The sequence below is a fragment of the Euleptes europaea genome, chromosome 10, assembly GCF_029931775.1.
Source record: "Euleptes europaea isolate rEulEur1 chromosome 10, rEulEur1.hap1, whole genome shotgun sequence".
NCBI lineage: Eukaryota > Metazoa > Chordata > Lepidosauria > Squamata > Sphaerodactylidae > Euleptes > Euleptes europaea.
This window is the reverse complement of record NC_079321.1, coordinates 77,470,341-77,492,079: the sequence shown is the minus strand read 5'-3', so window position 1 is coordinate 77,492,079 and position 21,739 is coordinate 77,470,341. Positions and strand designations below refer to the sequence as shown.

The 21,739-nt window shown below is 45.8% G+C and overlaps 1 protein-coding gene across 1 annotated transcript in view; it reads right to left on the bottom strand.

Annotated features, from left to right (window-relative positions):
* The window catches only part of L3MBTL3 (L3MBTL histone methyl-lysine binding protein 3), a 137,474-nt gene that overhangs the window by 84,861 nt on the left and 30,874 nt on the right, over positions 1–21,739 (bottom strand). The window contains exons 10-12 of the mRNA XM_056856280.1: positions 8,823–8,974; positions 2,528–2,604; positions 655–740 (exon numbers count right to left, since the gene is read on the bottom strand). Of these exons, the coding sequence (XP_056712258.1) occupies positions 655–740; positions 2,528–2,604; positions 8,823–8,974 (315 nt within the window). The remainder of the gene's footprint in view (positions 1–654; positions 741–2,527; positions 2,605–8,822; positions 8,975–21,739) is intronic.

The following is a 21,739-nucleotide window of genomic DNA, read 5'->3' as shown; positions in this document are numbered from 1 at the left end:
GGTTGCCTCCCCCCGTGCCCGGGCTACTCATGCTGCGGTGAGTGACCCCAACACCAGCAGGGAGGCCTGGACGCGGGTTTCCCAGTGCTGCCGTGGCAGCGCCACCCAGGGATACTGGCTGGGCCTTCCACCAGCAACCCATCGGTGCAAAGCCCAGTACCGGCATCCCGGGGGGCGTTCCAGTGGCACAGCTACCAATAGGCAGCTTCCTGTCCCCTTTCGGCCCAGCACACCGGCGGGGAGAACAGTGTTGCTGCGACTGCTTTTTTGCAGGCGCAGCATCGCCATTCTCATTGGGGCGAAAAGCCCCATTTAAAAAATAAAAAGCCTTTTAAAGGCTTTTTAAAGCTTTTCAGCGCCCGGGGTTTGGCTTAGGAGGCGCCGCGGCAGTGTCTTGACCATCCCCGGCCACTGAAATCTCAGGAATGGGCTGCTAATGTGCAGAAATAGGCAGGTGAAGGTTTTCAAGACATGAAACTAAATATTATCATCTGCTAAATACCATTTCATTAAGTCTCCATTGAAGAGACAAGACACTTTTTCTCCAGGCTATTGGCAAATCCACTAAAATGCATATTGATCCCAATAGCAGCAGTAGCAGATGTATCTTATTAGCAAGATAAAGTGTAAAAAACTACAGCAGATATTTCTTACCACTTTAAAAGCTCTGGCAGGTGCAGGTAAGGAACTGGTTTCCTCCAAATATTTCTCCCAAGAAAACTGTTTTGCATGTGGATAGTCTAGCACAATAATGATAACACAAGGATTAATTATTTCCTGTGGGATACATACTGTGGTCTCTGAGCAGGTTGTTAATTTCAAACAAAGTAAGAAATCAGAGCAACCGGCACATTTTTCATGACAACTTTTGAATATGTGAAATTTAGCCTGTCTCATCCTTATGTTGTATACTCCTAGCTATGAACATCTCTCCTCTCTGCATATCCACCATGCATCCCATTTATTCCTCCTTCCTCAGACTTCTCCTTTCTATTTTCACAACATCAGCTCTTTCCCCATTTTTCCTGTGCACAATCTTAACTTCAGTTGTTTACAACTGGACTCATTCTTCATGTTCAATCCTCTTTCAGTTCCATCTAACTCTATTGTTACTGTATTCTGCTAAGCACACATTCTTTCCAACTTCCAGCAACAATCTTTGATCTTCTACTCTTGGTCTCCCTTTTCTCAGCCTTCATTTATCAACTGTTAGCCCTGATGAGGGCACAGTACAAATGTTGTAAATAATTAAATAATTGTTATCTTCCCTTTCTTCCAGCCCTCCTGCTTCCTCGACTCTTTCTCTTCCTGCTCCACTACTTCCTTAGCTTGTCCTGTGGTGCCTGAACAGCTAACGGTAGCCAAGGCAGGAGACTTCAATACTAGAAGAATATAGGTTCATAGAGAAACTATTACTATGTACACTTGAAAAATTCCAGCTGTAAAATACTTAAAGAACAAAAGACATCATGCAAGCCTGCTGTGGCTATGAACATGTAGGAAACAGTGATTGACAGGACTGTGCGTTTCACTTTAAAGCTGCAGAGTAAGTGCTAATTTCACCTACAAGAGGATGCATTTGTTTTAAATATAGATGGCCACCTACCCAGCCAACAATCTCTTAGCGAACTTGTTTTAAACAAAATTCCTGCTGACACTGTCAATGCAGAGTATATCTTCATATCGACTGATATCATGGGGAAAATATTACCACTGTGAGAGAGCCAATTTGAGCTTTCAGTGTTTATAAATGCCTACTGTTAAACAGTGGCAGCTTTCAAAGCACTACTTTCCCAAGGTTTGGGTCATAATATGGCAGTGAATTTTACCAGTGCCCTGTGTGGGCTATTTTACAAAATTTGCTAAACAACGAGTGGCAATTAACACGCTGACAGGTTAAATATTTATAGTACATGTAAAGGTTGGGCTATAAATAGATCGCATAAGGTAATTTCATAGTCCCAAGAGATGCTATATGCTTTCTGAAGCTTTTCTCAGTTTATTGATTCACATTTGCTGGTTATTACAGTTTTCCATAATGAAATGTTTCTCTCACAGTAGCTTGCTTCACTTTAGTCATGTGACCTTCTCACTTAATTAAGTTCCATACACTGTTAACATCTTAAGTACTTTCTACTAAATAACCATGACAATTTCTAGGACAAATGGGAACCTGAATCTCTCTGACATGGAGGGTTGAATATGAATATCTGTGAGCATAGCTCCATTCATGGAACGGATCTTTTCCATCTCTCTGTGTGTTCTGCAGTCCTCTTGTGCCAATTGAAAAACAACACCTGAGTACTGGGAACAGCATGGAATACAGTGCAGAGGACCGTAGCCTGATGGGGGAAATCTGCAGAAACTATGGACATCCCTCATCCCTGCACTGGCTGGCTTCCATTCACTTTGGGTCTAACTCATAATGTGAATTATTCCAGTCCTTACTGTCTGGTTCTTTTAATTTCAAATTACAGTTTTAAACCTTCTGAAATGAATGTGTACAGATGTGCCGTTTCACACAGACCTGGAGGTGTAATAAGAGTCCTTCTGTGTTCTTTACACCATCCAACAGGATGAATATGCGGACTAGCTGCTTCACACCTGCAGGGAAAACGCAGACTCATTTTTAGTTTCTTTACATGGCTTCATAGCAGCTTAGGCTCCGTTTAAAATAATGTATAAGCTTGTGGGACATATAAAAATAAAATCTGGATTGTCTGCTAAATAGGGAGGGGGTTTATATTTCCTAGGGCTAAAGGAGCTCTCAGAGACAAGTTATTTACAAGCTGGGTGGTGGGGGCTAATTTGCTAGTAATATTATATTGTTCTTTACAGGGTTTTTTGTTGCTGTTTTGTTTCTTACCATATGTTTTAAAAAGACTTCAAAAGTTTTCTGCTACCTTTAGTATATGGAGAACCAGGATAGAAATATTTGAGATAAATAGAATAAGGGAAGTTTATTTTTTTTTCCTGTATTAGCACAACTTGCTCTTTAGCCCAAAACAATCCCAGTTATTTTAATAGGATTACTTTCTAGAGGGTAGTTTAATGACTGCTGCATAGGTCGTTTATGCATGGGGAGTTTTACCTGAGGTTCGTTGCTCACTGGACCCACACTTTCCTGTTGGGAATCTATGCTCTAGCAGTCTCCAAGTTCAAATCCCCACCCGTTTAAATGCTGCTTTTTAATTGGCTTACTTTGCTGAGCTTATTGTGAGAGAAAATCCCCCCAAACCCAATTGCTACTTAAGAACAAAAAACAGAGCATTCTGAAAGGAGGGGAGAAACAAAAAACAGAGCATTCTGAAAGGAGGGGAGAAATTCAGGCCTCAGTTTTAAAAGGCCTTTCTTCTGCTCAGAAAGAGCTCTGAGGAAGCAGGAAGCATTTGAATCCCTGCCTCTTTACACACTGTTTTGTAATTGGCTGCATGCTTTCTGTGAGAGAAACCAAGCTTCTGTGTCCCGCACTTTGCCTTATGAACAGGGATTTCACCTGGGCTGAGCTCAGGGGAGAGGGAAGAATCAGGTTAACAGAGGAATGGGAAGTCCCGGGATTTGTGAGGGAGAGACAGACTGGGGGCAAATGTGAGTGAAAGTACTCATGCATAAATGACCATAGAGTTTTTAACTTTTTTATTTTCTGAATTAGGTGGCTCACTCTCTCACTGGTGAAAAAAACAGAACCCAGATGTATTTGGATAAAGATTTGGGTAACCATTTAATATGAGTGTATCTATAATGCTAAGAAAACAGTCTTTCAATAGCGCAGTCTTTTATAATTCACAGTGGTTCACTGCACAACCGGTATTTTGATGAATTCCTGGAAGACTAATCTGTTATCTAATAATACAGAATCCATAATACAGAAGCCATAGACCCCCATCTAGTGTTCACTGTGAATTTCACATCTCAGCACATGCCTTGGACTAATAAAGTCAAAATGTTCATGATCATAATTAGGGTTGCTACTAACCACTGGCTGGCAACCTGTGGGAGTCTGGGGAGGGGCAGGGATATGGAGCCGCTGCCAAGTGGTGTTACATCACTTCTGGGGAAAACCCAGATGTGACATGACTATAGTTCCTAGAGAAGTGTAACATCACTTCTGGGTTTTTCTTGGAAGTCACATAGCACAGCACCCAACGACATTTTTTCCCCTCCCAGTGGATGCCTGAGTGCCAATTGAAAACAGGAGCTGGGGACAGGAGATCTCCCACCCCCAGCAGAGAAATGGCAAGCCTAATCATAGGGCAAAGGAATATATGGACTATGAATTGTATGTATTCCCCCATTACCATTACACAGATAAGTAGTTTTTATTAGCCTGAAGTCTTTTGTGAGCAGCCACTCCCTCCCTTAAAGAATGCTTTCTTGGTTACAAGCCCAACATGGAATTATTATTAAAGAATCAAAAGAAAACAAAGAATTCTCATCCCAGAAGCTCATGATCATTTTCAAATTTAGTAATTTCAAATAATCACCCAGTATCATGATATGGTAGCAGAAGCAATATTTATCAATTGCTTGCATTATGTAACCCACATGGTTAGAATATTTATCCAAATTCATTTTGTTATTATTCAAAGCAGGAAGGATGTGAAAATCAAGCCCACTGTTGTTGTTTTTATGCCTAGATGCAATTTTAATAAATGCATGATATTCTGTTTTCCTCCCAAAGCGACTGCCAATCACTTAACCAGTTAGTTATAATTATTATTATGTGATACGTGCCAAATTCTGGGTGTCATTGTTTATTATTGTAGTTCCAGGAAGTCCCAAGAGTTTAGATAACTTAATGCTTAAGTTTGATTTCCCCCACCATTTCATCTTTCTTTAATGTTGAACAAATTACTATTTATTTATTTTTAATTATACAAATACAGAAAGAGAAATTTCCTGTTATCTTCAACTTATCACTAAATCCAGATTCCTTTGTCTTCAATAATACTTAGCTGCAGTTATCTTTATTTATGCAGAAAATGTATATGTTGCCTCTCCAGAAACCTGCTGTAGGTGGCTCCTGCCATTCCACAAAACCCAACCAACCATGACATAAAACAAAAGCTGAGCAGCCTAAAATTATGGTAAAAGCAGACCACAAAACAGTTTAAAAAGTTGGAACCACTTAGTGAAAAGCTTGGGTAAAAAGTAATGTTTTGACCTAGCACCTAAAGGAAGTAAGGCAGGTGCCAGGTACAGCAAGGACATTCCAAAGGCAAGGTACCACCAGTGAAAACCTAGACTCTGGTCACTACCTGCCTCTTTTCTGCAGGCAGGGGTAGATACAGTAGGACTTGAGAAGAAGGTCCTAACTGCCAGGTAGGACAGCATGGGAACAGGCAGCCCTTCAAGCACCCTGGCCCTAAGCCATTTTGGGCCTTAAAGGTAAGCACCAGAACTTTGAATGATTTCCAAAGACAGATAAGCAGCCAGTTCAGATATTTCACCACAGGGATAATACAATTTCTGCACCCAATTCCTGACAATAACTTGGAAGCCACATTTAGGACTAGTTGAGGTTTCCAAAGAACTTTCAAAGATGGTGAAAAGCATTACAGTCATCTAACCTGGGTGTGTTCAGAGCATGCATCACTGTGCCCAGGTGATTCATCTTCAAGGACTGGCTGTAGCTGGAGAATCAGCTGAAGCTGATAAAAGGCATTATGTGATATGAAGGGCACCCAAGCCTCCAACCCAGATCAGTACTGCATTACTAGCAGTACTGCTAAGCTTCAAACTTGCTCCTTCAGGAGAACTGCAATCTCTATTGATCAATAAGAACATAAGAAAGGCCCTGCTGGATCAGACCAAGGCCCATCAAGTCCAGCAGTCTGTTCACACAGTGGCCAACCAGGTGCCTTTAGGAAGCCACAAATAAGACGAGTGCAGCAGCACCATCCTGCCTGTGTTCCACCGCACCCAAAATAGTAGGCATGCGCCTCTGATACTAGAGAGAATAGGTATACAGCATGACTAGTATCCATTCTAACTAATAGCAATGAATACCCCTCTCCTCCATGAATATGTCCACTCCCCTCTTAAAGCCCTCCAAGCTGGCAGCCATCACCACATCCTGGGGCAGGGAGTTCCACAATTTAACTATGCGTTGTGTGAAAAAATACTTCCTTTTATCTGTTTTGAATCTCTCACCCTCCAGCTTTAGCAGATGACCCCGTGTTCTAGTATTATGGGAGAGGGAGAAAAACTTCTCCCTGTCCACTCTCTCCAATGTGATTGATTAAAAGCATCTCTGTCTTGTCTGGATTAAGTTGCAGTTTATTGACCCTCATCCAAACTATTACCTTCTCAAGACACTTGATCAGGTCTTTCACAGACCCACTTCACTCAGAAGTTAATGAGAAATTACTGTAATGTAATGCACCTAGTATTTTAAATGCTGAAGATTTCTAGCAGGATCTTTAAAGGTACTCTTTTTCAAGAATATAAGAATGGCTCTGCAGGATCAGACCAGAAGTCCTTCAAGTCCAGCAACCTGTCTCACACAGCAGCCAGTTACTCTGGAGGGCCAACAACAGGGCACAGAGGCCAAGGTCTTCTCCTGATGTTGCCTCCTGTTACTGGTATTCAGAGGTTTACTGCCTCTGAATGTGGAGGTTCTCCCCTTTAGTCATCATGGCTAGTAATAATTAATGAATAGACCTACCCTCCATGAAATCTTCTAAACCCATCTCTGTGTGTAGCCATCATTACATCATCCAGCAGCAAATTCCACACTTTAATCACTTGTTGTGAAGTATCTCCTTTTGTATATTCTGAATCTGCTGTCCATCTGAATCTGATGCCCTGAAGTTCTACTATTTTCAGAAGGAGAAAAAGTTCTCTTTGCCCACTCTCTCTACTTTGTGCATCATTTTATAAACCTCTATCATAACCCCCTTAGTTGTCTCTATTCAAACTGAAAAGTTCCAGGCTCTTCAGCCTTTCCTCACAGGAGAGGTGCTACAACCCCTAAATCATCTTAGTTGTCCTTTTTTGTATTTTCCACAGCTCTGCAGTGTCTTTTTAAAGATATGGTGACCAGAACTGCATGTAGTATTCCAAATAAGGGTGCACTATAGGTCTATACAAGGTCATTATAATATTGGTGGCTTTATTTTCAGTCCCTTTCCTAATACTCCCCAGCATAGTTTGCCTTTTTCACTGCTACATCACTTTCATTGAGTTATCCACTACAACCCCAAGGTATCTTTTCCTCTCAGTTTCAGCAAATTCAGACTCCATTAGCAGATACTTGAAACTGGGATTTTTTGTTCCAGTGTGCATCACCTTATACTTACCTACACTGAACTTCATTTTCCACACTGTTGCCCACTTGCCAAATTTCTGAAGATCCTCCTGGAGATCTTCACAGTTGGCCTTGGTTTTCAACAATCCTGAATAATTTGGTGTCATATATGCAAGCTTGGCTGCTACACAGCTCACTCCCAGTTTCAGATCATTTATGAACAAATTAAATAGCACTGCCCCCACTATAGATAAGTTTATTGCTTATCTTGATGCTTTTAGTAATGTGCTCTTCAAATTCTCTTTTTGCATGGCTAACACGTTCTAACATATTCCTTTCACTTTCTGTATTTTCTTCACTCTTTTAACCATTTTCAGTTTAATTCTGCCTTCACTAGATCCCCTAGCAACCATCTGCATCTCATCAAGAAACCTGCCTCAGTTAACCATGGCTGATTAGCCAAAGAGTAGCAGAAGTATTAAAGCAGACCAATGGCTGTTTGTTCCAACAAACATTCCAACAATTATGGCTCGTCCATAATGCTTTGCAGGGCCCCAGCTTATTAATTATATCTCAAATTCTATTTCAAAAAAATCTGAACAATTTGTGAATAAAATGTAATAGAGCAAATACAATCAATCAGAGTAGGGTCCTTTGTTGAGACAATGAATTTAAATGAATGTAATTATTATGCATTCATAATACAACTTTATACAATACAAACTCTGTCTGCAAACTGCAGTGGAACTATACCTGAGATGTTTCAGATGTAACATCAAACTATTGTCAGGTCTTATGTAATTATATGAACAAGCCTGGAATTGTATGCTCCTTCTGTATGCAGTCAATTCCAATGTAGCACACACTACAGTGTCATTAAATTCATAAGCAAACCATGGCCTACACTGCTTAGTGATGTTTTCATGGTTGAAGTGTATTATTTTCCAATTCTCCCTTTCTCCGGGCATTTCTCTGTGACCCTTGAAAAGGCACTATTAGAAGTTGCAGGACTGTTAAAAACAGAAAAGCCATGTGGGCCAAGGCCACAGTAAGAAGAGGAATCAGGCAAGATTGCCTCTCTTCCTTCAGTGAAATGACCAAAAGATCCAAACTCTTGCTTGGAGTAGAAATATAAACTATAGTTTGCCTGTTTGGATAAAGTGGTAAACTATAGTTTGCATTAAACGGTAACCGCTAACTTGACTACAAGTGCACAAAAGGAGTACATACTATTTACATAGCTAGGAGCTATGTAACCATCTCACTGTAATAGGCCAAAGAGCAGACATTGATTTACAGATCCAAGAAGTCTTTTGATGATTATGAGACTGAAAAAAAAGTTGGTCAATTATTTCAGTGTGATCAGCACTTTGAATTAGCAAATTATCATAAGAGGCATGCAATGATCAGGCCACTGCACACTGTTGCACTTCTTGCATTAAAAATCATAAACCTAGGAACACTCTGATAAAATACAGGAATTACAGTTCATGGAAACCACAGAAGAGGAGGGAAAATTAATCAAAATTCCAATTATTACTACTGCGTTAAGAAAACTTTTAACAAGACATACCAATAATCATAGCTCTTATCCCAGTTGTCAAAATGAACCAGGAAACGATTTTCCACCATGTCTTTTACTGTAGCAACACATACAAATGTAGGGTTCTTTTTGTCTACAGCTTCAAGCTTCATCCCCACTCGAAATCCTGATGGAATTACCGTCTGAAACATAAAGAGGTTGAAAATAAATTATCAGTAGGAAGATGGTGTATTAGCTGTATTAAGCACAACCAGCCACACCATATAAAGCAGAAATAATGAGACCAGATTAGACGAGTCATATATCTCCAAAAGCCCCTGAATTATCTACAGCCAACATTCTGTGGTTGAAGACCATGTAATAGTCAATTGCAGGAAAGTGGCACAATAAAACAGCTATTCATCATCATGCATTTTGAATGCCTAAAATAATCCAAATGTGTCAAAAACTGGTTTTCATTCTGAACTATCCAACAAGTCTCTAACAAACTTCGTAGTTCGAAAAGACATGAAGCTGGAGGTCTGCTAGCCTGTTACAGCCTCATGCTCTCCAAATGGATGATGGATCCAGTGAACTATTTTACCACAACCAGTATCTAGGAACATTCTCCTGAAACCTTGATAGTCTAATTCAGAGTGTGGATAGAGGAAATCATTTGCCCCAGTGCAAGTGTAATTATTTGAGCCAAGAAGTAAGATGGGGTATAAATATTTTAATTAATAAATTAAAAACATACTCGCACAGCAAATATCTGTGAAACCCTGGCAGCCCATTCCTGAGGGTCTGAATGCCGTGATAAGGGACAACCTGCTAGTGGGGCGACTGCCACTGCGCGTGCCAGGGCCCCCAACGCCCCCCCCAATTGTGGCTGCCCCTCTGCGATGGTTGTGGTCATACCAAGCATCGTAGACAGATGGCCCTGGCAGCAGTCACCACGGCTGCCAGACTGTCCTTCCATCTGTCAGTCCAATTGGTAGTCCCCTGCCACTCACGCCTGATGCCTCCCCTGGTCCCACTCCCCCCTTTCCAAACTCGCAGCCCCTCAACAGGGCTTGGACACTCCCATGATTGGGTTAGTCCCGACCGCATGCAGGATGTGCTTCAGCTGCCACACAAGGTGAAGGTGGGAGGCGACTCCAGGTGTGGCAGCTCTCCCCCTCCCATAGTCTGCCAGCTGCCTCCACTGTACACCCTATTCAACCAAGCCGCTCACCAGCCAGGTGATCGCTGGCTGCCTCCCTCCCACCACAGGAGGCAGTGAGGCATGGTGACTGACTGGGAAGCTCATGTTGCCAGGAATAGAATGGCCAGCACCAAGCGTCGTGCTGAGCCTACTCCTTGCACACCGCTGGATGGAGGGACTATTCCAGGCATCTGGGGTCTCCTAGGCCAGCCATACCCATGGGCACAGTCCTCCTGCTTGGATGGCCACTCCTGCTGCTGGCCAGGGTCAGAACACGGCACCTATGCCCTTGTGGGGGCCAACACCAGAGTCTGACCTTCAGAGGCCTATATCCTTTATCAACTGAAAGGTCCCCCTGAAGAGTGGGCCGGAGTTGGTTGGCATCCAAGCTTGGAGGTGCCACGTTGTGGCAAGTGCAGCCAGGCTGGACAGGGTAGGGGCAGACAGCAAGTGCCATCGGCCCCAAAATGACAGGGGAATGGTGAAAAGCATTCCACCACCAGGGCGGAACATGGGAGCAACTCATCTGACCAGATGGCTGTTCCTGTGTCTGTGCAGGTCCTGGGGATCCCCGCTTCGATGGTGTGGGACATCCAAGCTCGGATGGTGGCCAGACCACATGAGGGATGGGAGAGTGGCGATGCTTCCGCCTGCCCTGACAGCCATGGCTGGCAGGTGATGGTGGACAGGGCTGGGGAAAGGGCCCCCCAGTACGGAGTGACCAGAAGATGACTGCAGGACTGGGGGTAGGGGGCTCTGGGGCCTGTGGGGCCCCCATTTGGGCCGCCTCTGGCAACATGCAAATGCACACATAGAGGGCTGTGAAATGACAGGGTGATGCCGAAGAACACTGCTCTAGCGACCTCTCCTCTCCAACCTTTGCCCACTGTGGAGCTGTCCAGCTGCTATTCCCCTGGGTCACCTGCCTGTGCCAGAAGGTGGCCCGGGCTGCTGTCCAACACTGCGGTCCTGGGTCCCTTGACAGGCCCACCACGCCCTCCAGTGCATCTTTGTTAGCCGGGTGTCAACCAGGCCAAGAGTGGTCTCTCCTTGCCCCCACTGTCCATAAGGAGGGAAGTGGAGAAGGCAGCGGTGACAAGGAACGCTTTATGGGGGAATGGGGGTGGCAACTGAGGAGGGAAGTTGGGGGGGGCTGATGGGTGAGTGACTGGCAGTCCGGAGTGCGGGTCTGCCAGGGCGAGAGGCAGCTATTGCCATCCATGCCCCTTTGCCAGCTATGACACGTTCGCTGCCAGGTGATGCCATCCTACCCTGCCCAACCCCACTGGCCACTGTTCCAGATGCTCTCTGTCACAATGCGGGCCGGGAGGCTGCCAAGGCTGTCTCCCCAGCTGCGCCTCATTGAGAGCACCAGAGGCAGCAGGTGCGAGCTGCCCATGCACAGGTGTGAGTGTGGGTGGAAGGATGGAGCAGGAGTGGGGAACAACATCCAGGGCCGACACCTGGAATAGCAGGGAGACATTTGATAGGAGAAAAGAGCTTGGCCATGTCACACCAGTCGACAGCAGATATTCAAGTTCCATTGTTCTGCATGCTGGGCACGCTCCATATAATGGCCGCACATTTGGTTCAATGCCTGCACTTGGAAATTAGCGACCCAGGCCCCATGAGCCCTTGCCAGGGGCAGATGCCCTCTGATCGGATGAGTATTCCTGCAGTAGTGCAATGTCCTGAGCTGGGCAGTGGCAGGGACGAGGAAGCTGCCGTGAAATAAGCCATGGCAGATTTCCTCCACCTCAGGACCAGCTGCCAGGTGGTATGGAGGGCAGGCGCCCTCCAGATAGGGTGGGGTGGGGAGTGACCTTGCCAATGGGCTGGATGCCTGCAGGACCTCCTCCCATTGGCCATCCTGGGCCGTTAAGGCGGCTGTGAGTGGCCAGGGCTGGCTGGCCCAGCGATCCGAAAGCAGTCTGTGGTAGCATACAAATGAGTGTCCAGCACCTGAAGTAACAGTTGGGTTGAGCTTTCTGGGCGCACCTCCCATGGGTTCCCAGCGTCTCTCCCTCGCCCTGCTCTCACCAACCTGCAGTGGTCTCATTGCCGTGACCACCTTGGATTGTCATGGGACTTGCCCCCAGACCCACAGTGAGGACTGGAAGCTCCTCACAAGGCCCGCAGCCCACCCATCCCCAGGGGGCCCACCAAGCACTCAAGTGGCGCATGTTGCCCCAACCTTGCCATCTCCGAGGGGCTGTCTCACCTCTCGATCCCTGAACCCCCATCCCGACAGACAGAAATGGACACGAGTTCAGAGTGAAACTTTATTAGGCTACTGTCGAGGGCCTGCCGGTTCCACAAGGCGGAGTGGGACTTGGCAGTCAATAAAGGTGCAGGGCAGAAACATGCAGCTGTGGCACTGCTGCTGCCCTGGAAGTCCATGAAGCCGTAGATGGCCTCCCCGCACGGATTCCTGTCTGTGAGAGGTGTTACGGGTGAGACACCTCCTCATCCAGAGCAATCGAATCAGAACAGGGGGAGCTCTGTTGGGTGGGGCCACCTCACTGGTGGAAGATGGAGGATTCCTCGAGCCAAGCCGCCAATCTGTCGAGGTGGTGGCACCCTGGCACCGGGTCTGGAGCATCCTCCCTGATACAGTGGCCGAGTTGGCAGGAGGCTTGCTGCCGGGGCTCCGAGTCGGCAAAGAGTGGTCTCTGGAACAACAAAGGAGAGTGTGAGCATTGCCCCACCAGGCAATGGCCCGGCCTCGGGACCTTCCAGGGCTGCCGGCTGAGGAAGACAAGAGGTCCTGGGGCTGGCCTTGGCTGCGCATCTGGGAAAATAGGTAGCCCCCAAGAGCAGCGTCCTCAGACTGGCCATGGCAGCTGGGGCACTGCAAGGTTAACTGGGGTGGCCACTGGATGGACACCACCGTCGAACCCCAAGAGTGCCATGAGGGATCAGCACACGCCGAGGGCACAGGAAGGGACCTCTGTCATCATTGCCTCTGCTCCGATGGTGTCAATGACATCAGCAGAAGATTTTACCCCAGGCGTGTCTAGACTCATGAGATAGCAGAAGCTCATACACAATTAGGTGCAAACCAGTGAGTATTTACAGTACAAAGAACCAAATCCGACAGAGTAACTAGCCTTGTGAACACCAACTCTACAGAGTTAAATCTTACATATGTACACTTCTTAAATACATGTATGCAGCCAATCACAATACAGACTCAATTAGTGCTTACATCAGCCCTTAATTGTATAATTGGCAACTTCCCTTACTCAGCACTTTACAGAATTTGACAGCTGTCAGACTAGATCACTGAGATCTGAACATATGATCCTGAGCACAAACATTCCCTACATGACACTCCTTCTAATGTTGTTAGAAGGATCATGTTAGTTAACTGCTCAAATCTTGTCTTGTCAAAACATTTGGTAAATAGATCTGCTACATTATCAGTTGAATTACACTTTACAATTGTTATTAGTTTTCTTTGAATTGCATCCATCACATTATTGTACCTGTTTGTTATGTGTTTACTTTTATTTGAAAAACAGTTTCCGTTACTACAATGTTTAGCAGCTGCATTGTCACATTTCACAGTTACAGGTTCAGTTACAGGCATATACAGTCCTTCTAGTAGAAAACAGAACCATTCAATCTGAGTAGAGACACTGCTGATAGCAGCATATTCAGCTTCACATGTTGACAATGACACAAATTTCTGTTTTACAGCTTTCCAATGTATTGGTGCATTTCCATAGTAAATTACATACCCAGTGGTGGACCTTGCAAATTCTCTATCCCCCCAACTGGCATCTGCGTAAGCTTTAAGTATACCATCGCCTGCATCTAACCTTAGCTCAAAATTTATTGCACCCTTAAGATGCCTGAGCACACGTTTTGCAGCCTTCCAATCTCTTTCTTTTGGTTCCACATTTTGTTTACTCAACATATGGACTGCCATAGTTATATCGGGCCTGGTCCATTTTAAGATGTACAGTAAACATCCAACTAAAGATTGGTATAATTGTTTATGTTCAAACACTGGCTCCTCAGGTTCTTTTGCATATTGTGATGTCATAGGATTGCTAACTACATTTGCTTCAGTCATTTTAAACTTTTGCAACAGTTGTGTTATTTTTGCCTTTTGAGTTAAAGAATATACACCATCTTCAGACCTTGTCACTTCTAGACCCAAGTAACTTTTGACAGGACCTAATTGTTTTAGTTTGAATCTGTTGCCCAGCTTTTGCTGAAACCATGCAACCTCTGATTCATCTTGCACCATGAGACACAAATCATCAACAAAAACTACAAGTACAGACAGTTCGTTGCCATTCTTTTTCACATACAAACAAGGATCTGCTTTGGTTTGAGTAAAACCTATTTGTTTTATTTCCTTATCAAGACATTCATTCCAATTATGGGCACTTTGGTGGAGTCCATAAAGAGCACGTTGTAGTTTGAGTACCTGACTTGGTTCCTTCAAAGGAAACCCTAGTATTTGGTTCATAAACAGATTTTCTTTGAGAGGTGCATTTAGGTGTTTCTACATCATAATGGTATGCTTTTAATTTTTTCAAACTGGTAATGGCAAATGCAAGTTTTACCATTTCATCTTTGACTGTTGGTGCAAAGATGTCATCGTAATGGATATCTTTTTTCTGATCAAAACCTCTACATATAAGGCGAGCTTTGTATTTTACAACATTATTTTCAGCTTGTTTCACTTTATAAACCCATCTACAACTCAATGGTTTTTCTCCTAGAGGTAAAGTTACTGGCTTGAACACTTTATGTTCTAGCAAGAACTCATATTCTTTTTGCATTGCTGCTTGCCACACCTCCTTCTCACTTTGGTCAAGAATGAGTACCTCATCATATGTTTCAGGTTCGTACACATGACAACATAGATGTGTTTCATCAACAATCCCTAATCTAGCTGGCGGTACTCCCTTATTGCAACGATTGGATCTTCTAGGTTGTGTCTCTGTCTGATTATCTTCCTCTGGCTGTGTTTCAAAGCCTTCCTGCTTAGGACTAGCAGTTGTTTGCTGTTTTACAGGCACATCAGATGTTAAAGGAACTAAAGCAATTTCCTTTGTTTCACCATGAACCCTTTCCCAGCCTTCATTCTTATTTATACTAGCTGAACGGCTAAAGGTGATCGTATTATTAGGATTAGAGAATCTATAAATTTTGGTACCTGTTTCATAACCCAGAAACAATAACTTCTTTGATCGTTTGCCTCCTTTCCTTCGTTTGGAGACAGGAATGCTGACCCAACTGGTCCTTCCCCAGACTCTCAAATGCCTCAGTGATGGTTTTCTGTTATAGAGCAATTGGTAAGGTATCTCTTGACAACCTTCAGAATACACTCTGTTGGCAATGTAGAATGCCACCTTTACAGCTTCTGCCCAATAGCTAATTTTCAATTTAGCATCAGCAAGAAGACTGCTCATGATGTTTTGCAAAATGCCTGCATGACGCTCAGCCACAGAATTCTCTTGTGGAATACCTGGGTTTGCAAGACGGTGTTGTATGCCCTTTTTTTGTAACCAGCTTTTAAACTAATTGAACATAAATTCCCCCCCTCTGTCTGTCTGGAAGCTACAGACTGAGGTATTAAATTGACGTTCCACCCTTGCTACCCAGTATTTCATTGTTTGAAACACCTGGGACTTGTATTTCATGGGAAACACCCAGTAAAATTTTGTACAATCATCGACCAGAATCAAAAAAATCTATTCCCTGATATACTTTCTGGAAAGTTTCCTACAACATTTGAATGCACGAATTCAAAAGGCTGTTTGGTGGCAGTGTTACTTTTTTTTAGTATTGTATATGCCTTCGCTTTTGTCTCTCTGCATATTTGGCAATTAAGATACAGAGAACATTGACTAACACTACAAGTATCTCCAAGAATGTCTAGAGTTTTCTTTATTGTGGAAAATGCCACATGTCCTAAACGTCTATGTAACAAATGAATACAGTTGTGATGAATATTTACAGTGTCCACATTCTTAGCATGATCACATTCATTAATAACCTTTTACACATTATTTTTCTTCACACCCCTAAGCATTTTTACACCATTTTTAATATTAAACATTCATTTTTGTTGAATTTAACTTCAAAACCTGCTTGTGTTAAAGAGGAAACACTAAGCAACTTATTCTCAAGACCCTGTACACACAAAACATTCTCAAAAGTGTGTTTAAGAGCCCCAAAAGTTAGTTTGGCCTGACAAGAGACAGGTAACCTGTGTCCATCCGCCATACATACTTGCCTTGTAGACACAGGGGGGACGTCTTCCAGACAGTCTTCAATGTTGCAAAAATATTGAGATGCCCCACTATCAACTAACCAGTCCACAGAAGATTTGGGGGACTCTGCGAGCTGCACTAAGGAGACTTGGTGAAAAGACTTGGCTGGTACTTTCCCTCTGCCTCCCTTCTTTCTCCTCTCTGGGCAGTCATAACGAAGATGGGTTGACGATCCACAGGCATAACACCTGCATACTCCCAAGGCTTTTTCCAGCAATGGTTGGGGGAGGTGCTGCTTGCTGGACTCCTCCTCAGCTGCAGCTTGCTTGCTTCCACAGGCTCCCTGCTGGATGGTCTGATGAGAAACCGCAGCCTCTTTCTGGCGAAGAGAATGGTCCATCAATAGACCCGTTATATACTCCCAGGTTAACTTGCCAAAATCACACGTCTCCAGGGAGGTCACGGGCACATCAAAGCTTGGTTCCAGTGAACTCAGCAACAGGAAAACCTTATCAGCCTCCTCAAAATTCATTGCACGTAATTCCAAGTCACGGTAAATGCCAGCCAGACGATTTATGTGATCTGCCACAGGCTGACCAGGCTGCTGAACAGTTCTGTAAAGTCTCTTGGTTAAAGACAGCATCGACCCAGCCGAGTCTCACTGATAGACAGCTTTTAAAGCTTTCCAAGCGTCTCGAGCAGAACTTTTTTCAGCTACATATCCGAGTTGTGAGTCATCCACTGTTAACACAATAGCAGCCAGCGCTTTGGTGTCAGCCTTTTCCTCCTCAGGAGTCTTCGGTCGGCTTTCAGTTATCGTCCACAGCTCCTCTCTTTTAAGATAATGTTCCATGCGGACCGACCAAACCGCATAATTAGAGGAGTTTAGCTTCTCCATCGGCAACACTTCTCCTGGTTGAGCCATTTCCAGGCAGCGTCTGCTGTTTTTCCCGAGCTTTGCTGAAATACGAAACCTTCAGTTCTGCAGCTCCTTCTGGGACACAGCAGCACACTCACTTCGCTCACCGAGCTCTGTTACTCACAAGTAGACCTGGGGCCATAACCCTGACATCAGCAGAAGATTTTACCCCAGGCGTGTCTATATTCATGAGATAGCAGAAGCTCACACGCAATTAGGTGCAAACCAGTGAGTACTTATTTACAGTACAAAGAACCAAATCCGACGGAGTAACTAGCCTTGTGAACACCAACTCTACAGAGTTAAATCTTACATATGTACACTTCTTAAATACATGTATACAGTCAATCACAATACAGACTCAATTAGTGCTTACATCAGCCCTTAATTGTATAATTGGCAACTTCCCTTACTCAGCACTTTATAGCATTTGACTGCTGTCAGACTAGATAACTGAGATCTGAACATATGATCCTGAGCACAAACATTCCCTACATGACAGTCAATGCCTCCTTGACAGCCTGACTGCCATCTGGAAAACACACAAACATATTGCGCTGAGAGGTGACACCTAAGAGCTCTGTTGTGGCTCTCTCCATAGGGCTTGTCAGAGCTCCCCCTTAATCTGTGGAGATGGGTGCCTCTGTCAGGCCTGTATCTCAGTTGCTTTCGTTTTCTCGCTGATCAGACTCAAGGACTGTTATGCATACCTAAATGCCTTTGAAGCCGTGTGAACCACAGCGCTGTTTGTGTTCTGTAATCTCTTGCTTTTTTTCATGCTTTTATATTACCAAGTTCAAGCCAGCAAAAGCCATTGCTGTCACCTTTTCCTTTATGCTCTGTTAACCTATTTTGACCAGTAAAAACCAGCTTCTTTGGACCTGTCTCTGATGTGGTTTTTGGTTCAGATTGGGCCAAGGGCTTACATTGTGACAGCAATCTCCTTCTTTATTCCTACGACCTACCTAGTGAGATCCTGGAGGACTTGGACCACTGGGCCCTGCAGCTGGGGTCGTCGACTTGCCCTGACGACCCTACCCTCTTGCGGGATGTGCTATTGGAAGCAATACGGACTGATGCGGAAATCAACTGCCTAGTGGAACTTATTCGAAGCCAGTGGCAATCAGTAGCCGCTGCTCAACCTTGGACTTCCGAGGACTCGGATCAGAGTGCCTACCACGACCTTGTGATCCTGGACGGGCTTCTGGAAGAAATACATGCTGCCCAGGATGACCTGGTCACCTTAACCCGCTTGTTGGCGAGGTTAACTTTGCAGGAGGCTCAACAACGACCTTTGACAGTGTCCCCAATCCGCCCTGCCGTATCCCGAGCCATGGCGGGACCGGTGCCGGAAGGTGCTTCACTGGTGCCAGATGCGGCCACATGTCTGGCAGAGGCACAACAGACTGCTGTCCAAATGGCGTTACAGTTTGTGGGACTACCTCTAGATACCACGGTAGCCGATCTAGCACAGTTGTTGACCCCGACTTTCGGGGCTGGGGCACCCGCACTAGCGGTCTAGGTTCAACCGCTGCTGGGTGGGGAGTCTAAACCGCTCCTCGCCCTTTTGGAACAGGAGCTTCTGCCAATTGTTACTGCGTCCGCCGCCCTGAAGCTCGAAGCTGCCCAGGCTCTCGCGGACAAACAGGCAGCAGAAGCGGCGGACAAGGCTCAGGCCGAACGGGCAAGGGCACAGCAGTTGGCTGCCGAACGAGCGCAAGCGGACGTACGCCCCAAAGACACCGTGCGGACCGGCCCCTCGTTGGGTTCAACGTTTGCTCCAGTCTTAGCTCCGACCCGCTCTATCCATCACGCGCGTCGCCTGGCAGAACGTCTTCAGGGTTCGGACAACTCTGATGAAGAGGATCTGTATGGGGACGGTTCCCATTGAGCCACCGGTCTGCGGACCAGTCGAACTCGTCGTACAGGGGGTCCTGAGGAAGAGGTGCACCTCTTGCGAGCCCACAACCGGGAGTTGAACGATCGTGTAGACCACCTCCAGGACCAGATGGAACACTTGTTCCGTGAAAATGAGCGCTTGCAGCAGGCACTGACAACTCTGGCCCAACCGGTCCCAGCACAACCCGTTCTCCCTGGCCCAGCAGCACCAGCTCACTCACCGGCTCAGCTGCCCCTTCAACCGCTAGTCCCTGGAGCCCCGGTTGTACCGGCTCTGCCACCCGGTCAACTGCCAGTCCCTGGAGCCCCAGTTGTGCCAATTCCCGGGGCACCCGTGCAACCGGGACAGCCCATGCCCGGCCAATGGAAGCAGCCTCGGCTGAAAACAACCTACGATGGTTCGCTCGAGACTCTGCCCTGTTTTCTACATCAAGTGGACGGTTACATGAGAGAACAAGGTCAATACTTTCCCACAGAGGATAGCCAAGTTTGTTTCGTAGCCTCTTTATTGACAGGGAAAGCAGCTGACTGGATGGTCCTCCAATTTGACACTAGGTCCCGATCTATCCGCTCCCTCAACAATTTTATGTTTGCTTTGCGGAGACAGTTTGAGGACCCCTTTATGGGAGAACGAGCCAAAGCAGAACTGTTACAACTCAGACAGGGATCCTCTCCAGTTCGGGAATTTGCAGATGAGTTCCAGAGACTGGCCAGTAAGATTGTGGACTGGCCAGAGGCTACCCTTATTCATTATTTCAGGGAAGCATTGCACCCCGACATTCTAAACTGGTCGTATATGCAGGGTGATCCCGAGACCCTGGAAGATTGGATTTTGCTAGCTGAGGAGGTAGAAAGCCGCCAACGTTTCATTTTCCTGGTCCGACAACGGAACAGGAAGAAGGGCTCCCAAAACCCCCCCTCGAAAGCGCCGCTTTCCAGCCAACGAAAACCTACGCGGCCCCCTCTGGATCGCGAAACAAGATTCCAGAGGGGGGCTTGCCTCGTTTGCGGGGACTTGGGCCACTTTGCAGCGGCTTGTCCTCAGCGCCCGGAGACCACTCGCCCCAGCATGCCACCCCAAGCTCGAGGGAGACCTCAACGCAGAGGCACCACGGCCACCCACAGCGCAGCGCCGGGACGACCCACACCCTCTAAACTTCACGTTGAGGAATCGGCTAACCTTCCTGCACCAAACAACCCCACAGGGTCCCGGATTACAAGTGCCCCAATGGGGGACAACTCTCCTTCTTCTGACGAGGATTATCAATGGAATTCTCCAGCTTCAAACCTGGAAACCCCTCTTGACCTGTCAAAAAACGGATACGGTCTGTGGTGAGTGGAGCGTCTCCACAGACCCCTGCAGAACCTCCTGCTAAACCCAAAGCTCCTGTCAAGGTGAGTGAAGTGGAAACCACTGTTTATGTGGACACAGTGTTGCAACACTATAAAGGGGGTCCCCAATTGCCTGTCAAGGCACTTATAGACTCTGGCTGTGGCCGCACTTTAATTAGTGAGGCCACGTTTGCAGCCCTCAAAGTCCGAGGCTCTGCCAGCTTCCGTCCAATTTGCCCAGATGGATGGAAGCCATTTTAAGGGGGGGCCAGTCGACCATCCCACACGGGGAGTAGCGATGGGTATTGGTTCTCATTGGGAACAAATAGACTTTACCATAGCCCCCATTCGATTCGAAGTTGTTCTAGGGATTAATTGGCTCAAAGGTCATAGTCCCTACATAGACTGGGAAACTGACACTATTACTTTTGCCAATCCCAAGTGCGACCAGCACCGTCTTGAAGCTGCGGTGGTGCCTCCACCCGCTCCGGCGTTAACCTCCGATGCTTCATCACCGACACCTTTGCCCAAAGTATACAGAGACTTTGCGGATGTTTTTGATATTAAAGAATGCGATGCTTTGCCCCCCACCGTACCACAGACTGTGCAATTGAGGTGGTAAAAGACTGCACATTGACTAAGAGCAAGATTTACCCTATGAGCGCTTCCGAACGCACTGTGTTACGTGACTTTTTGGATAAAAATCTTGCTTGAGGGTTCATTCGGCAATCGAACGCTCCCAACTCAGCCCCTGCATTCTTTGTCCGGAAGAAGGAGGGTGACCTGCGTTTATGCATTGACTTCCGCAAACTTAACGCAGTTACCCAGGTCAACGCCTACCCCATTCCGTTGATTTCAGACATTTTGGGACAATTGCAAGAGGGACGTGTTTTCTCCAAATTAGACTTAGTGGAAGCTTATTACCGAGTCCGTATCCGTGAGGGGGACGAACCCCTCACTGCCTTCTCTAGCTGTTTTGGAATGTATGAATTTCTTGTGATGCCTTTCGGGTTAAAGGGGGCCCTGTGGGTCTTCATGCAACTCATTAACGAAATCCTCCATGATTTACTTTATCGCGGCGGGTAGTTTATCTGGATGACATCCTCATTTATTCAAAAACCATGGAAGAGCATGTTGCTCTAGTCAGAGAAGTTTTGCAACGTCTGCGTGACCACCAGCTCTATGCAAAGCTATCTAAATGTGAATTTCACCAGGAAAAAGTGACTTTCTTGGGGTACGTAATCTTACATCGTGGCCTTAGCATGGGCCCCGCTAAAGTCCAATCGGTTCTTGACTAGACTCCTCCCTCCACCCGCAAGCAAGTGCAGCAATTTCTGGGCTTTGCTAATTTCTACCGTGGTTTCATTCCCAACTTTGC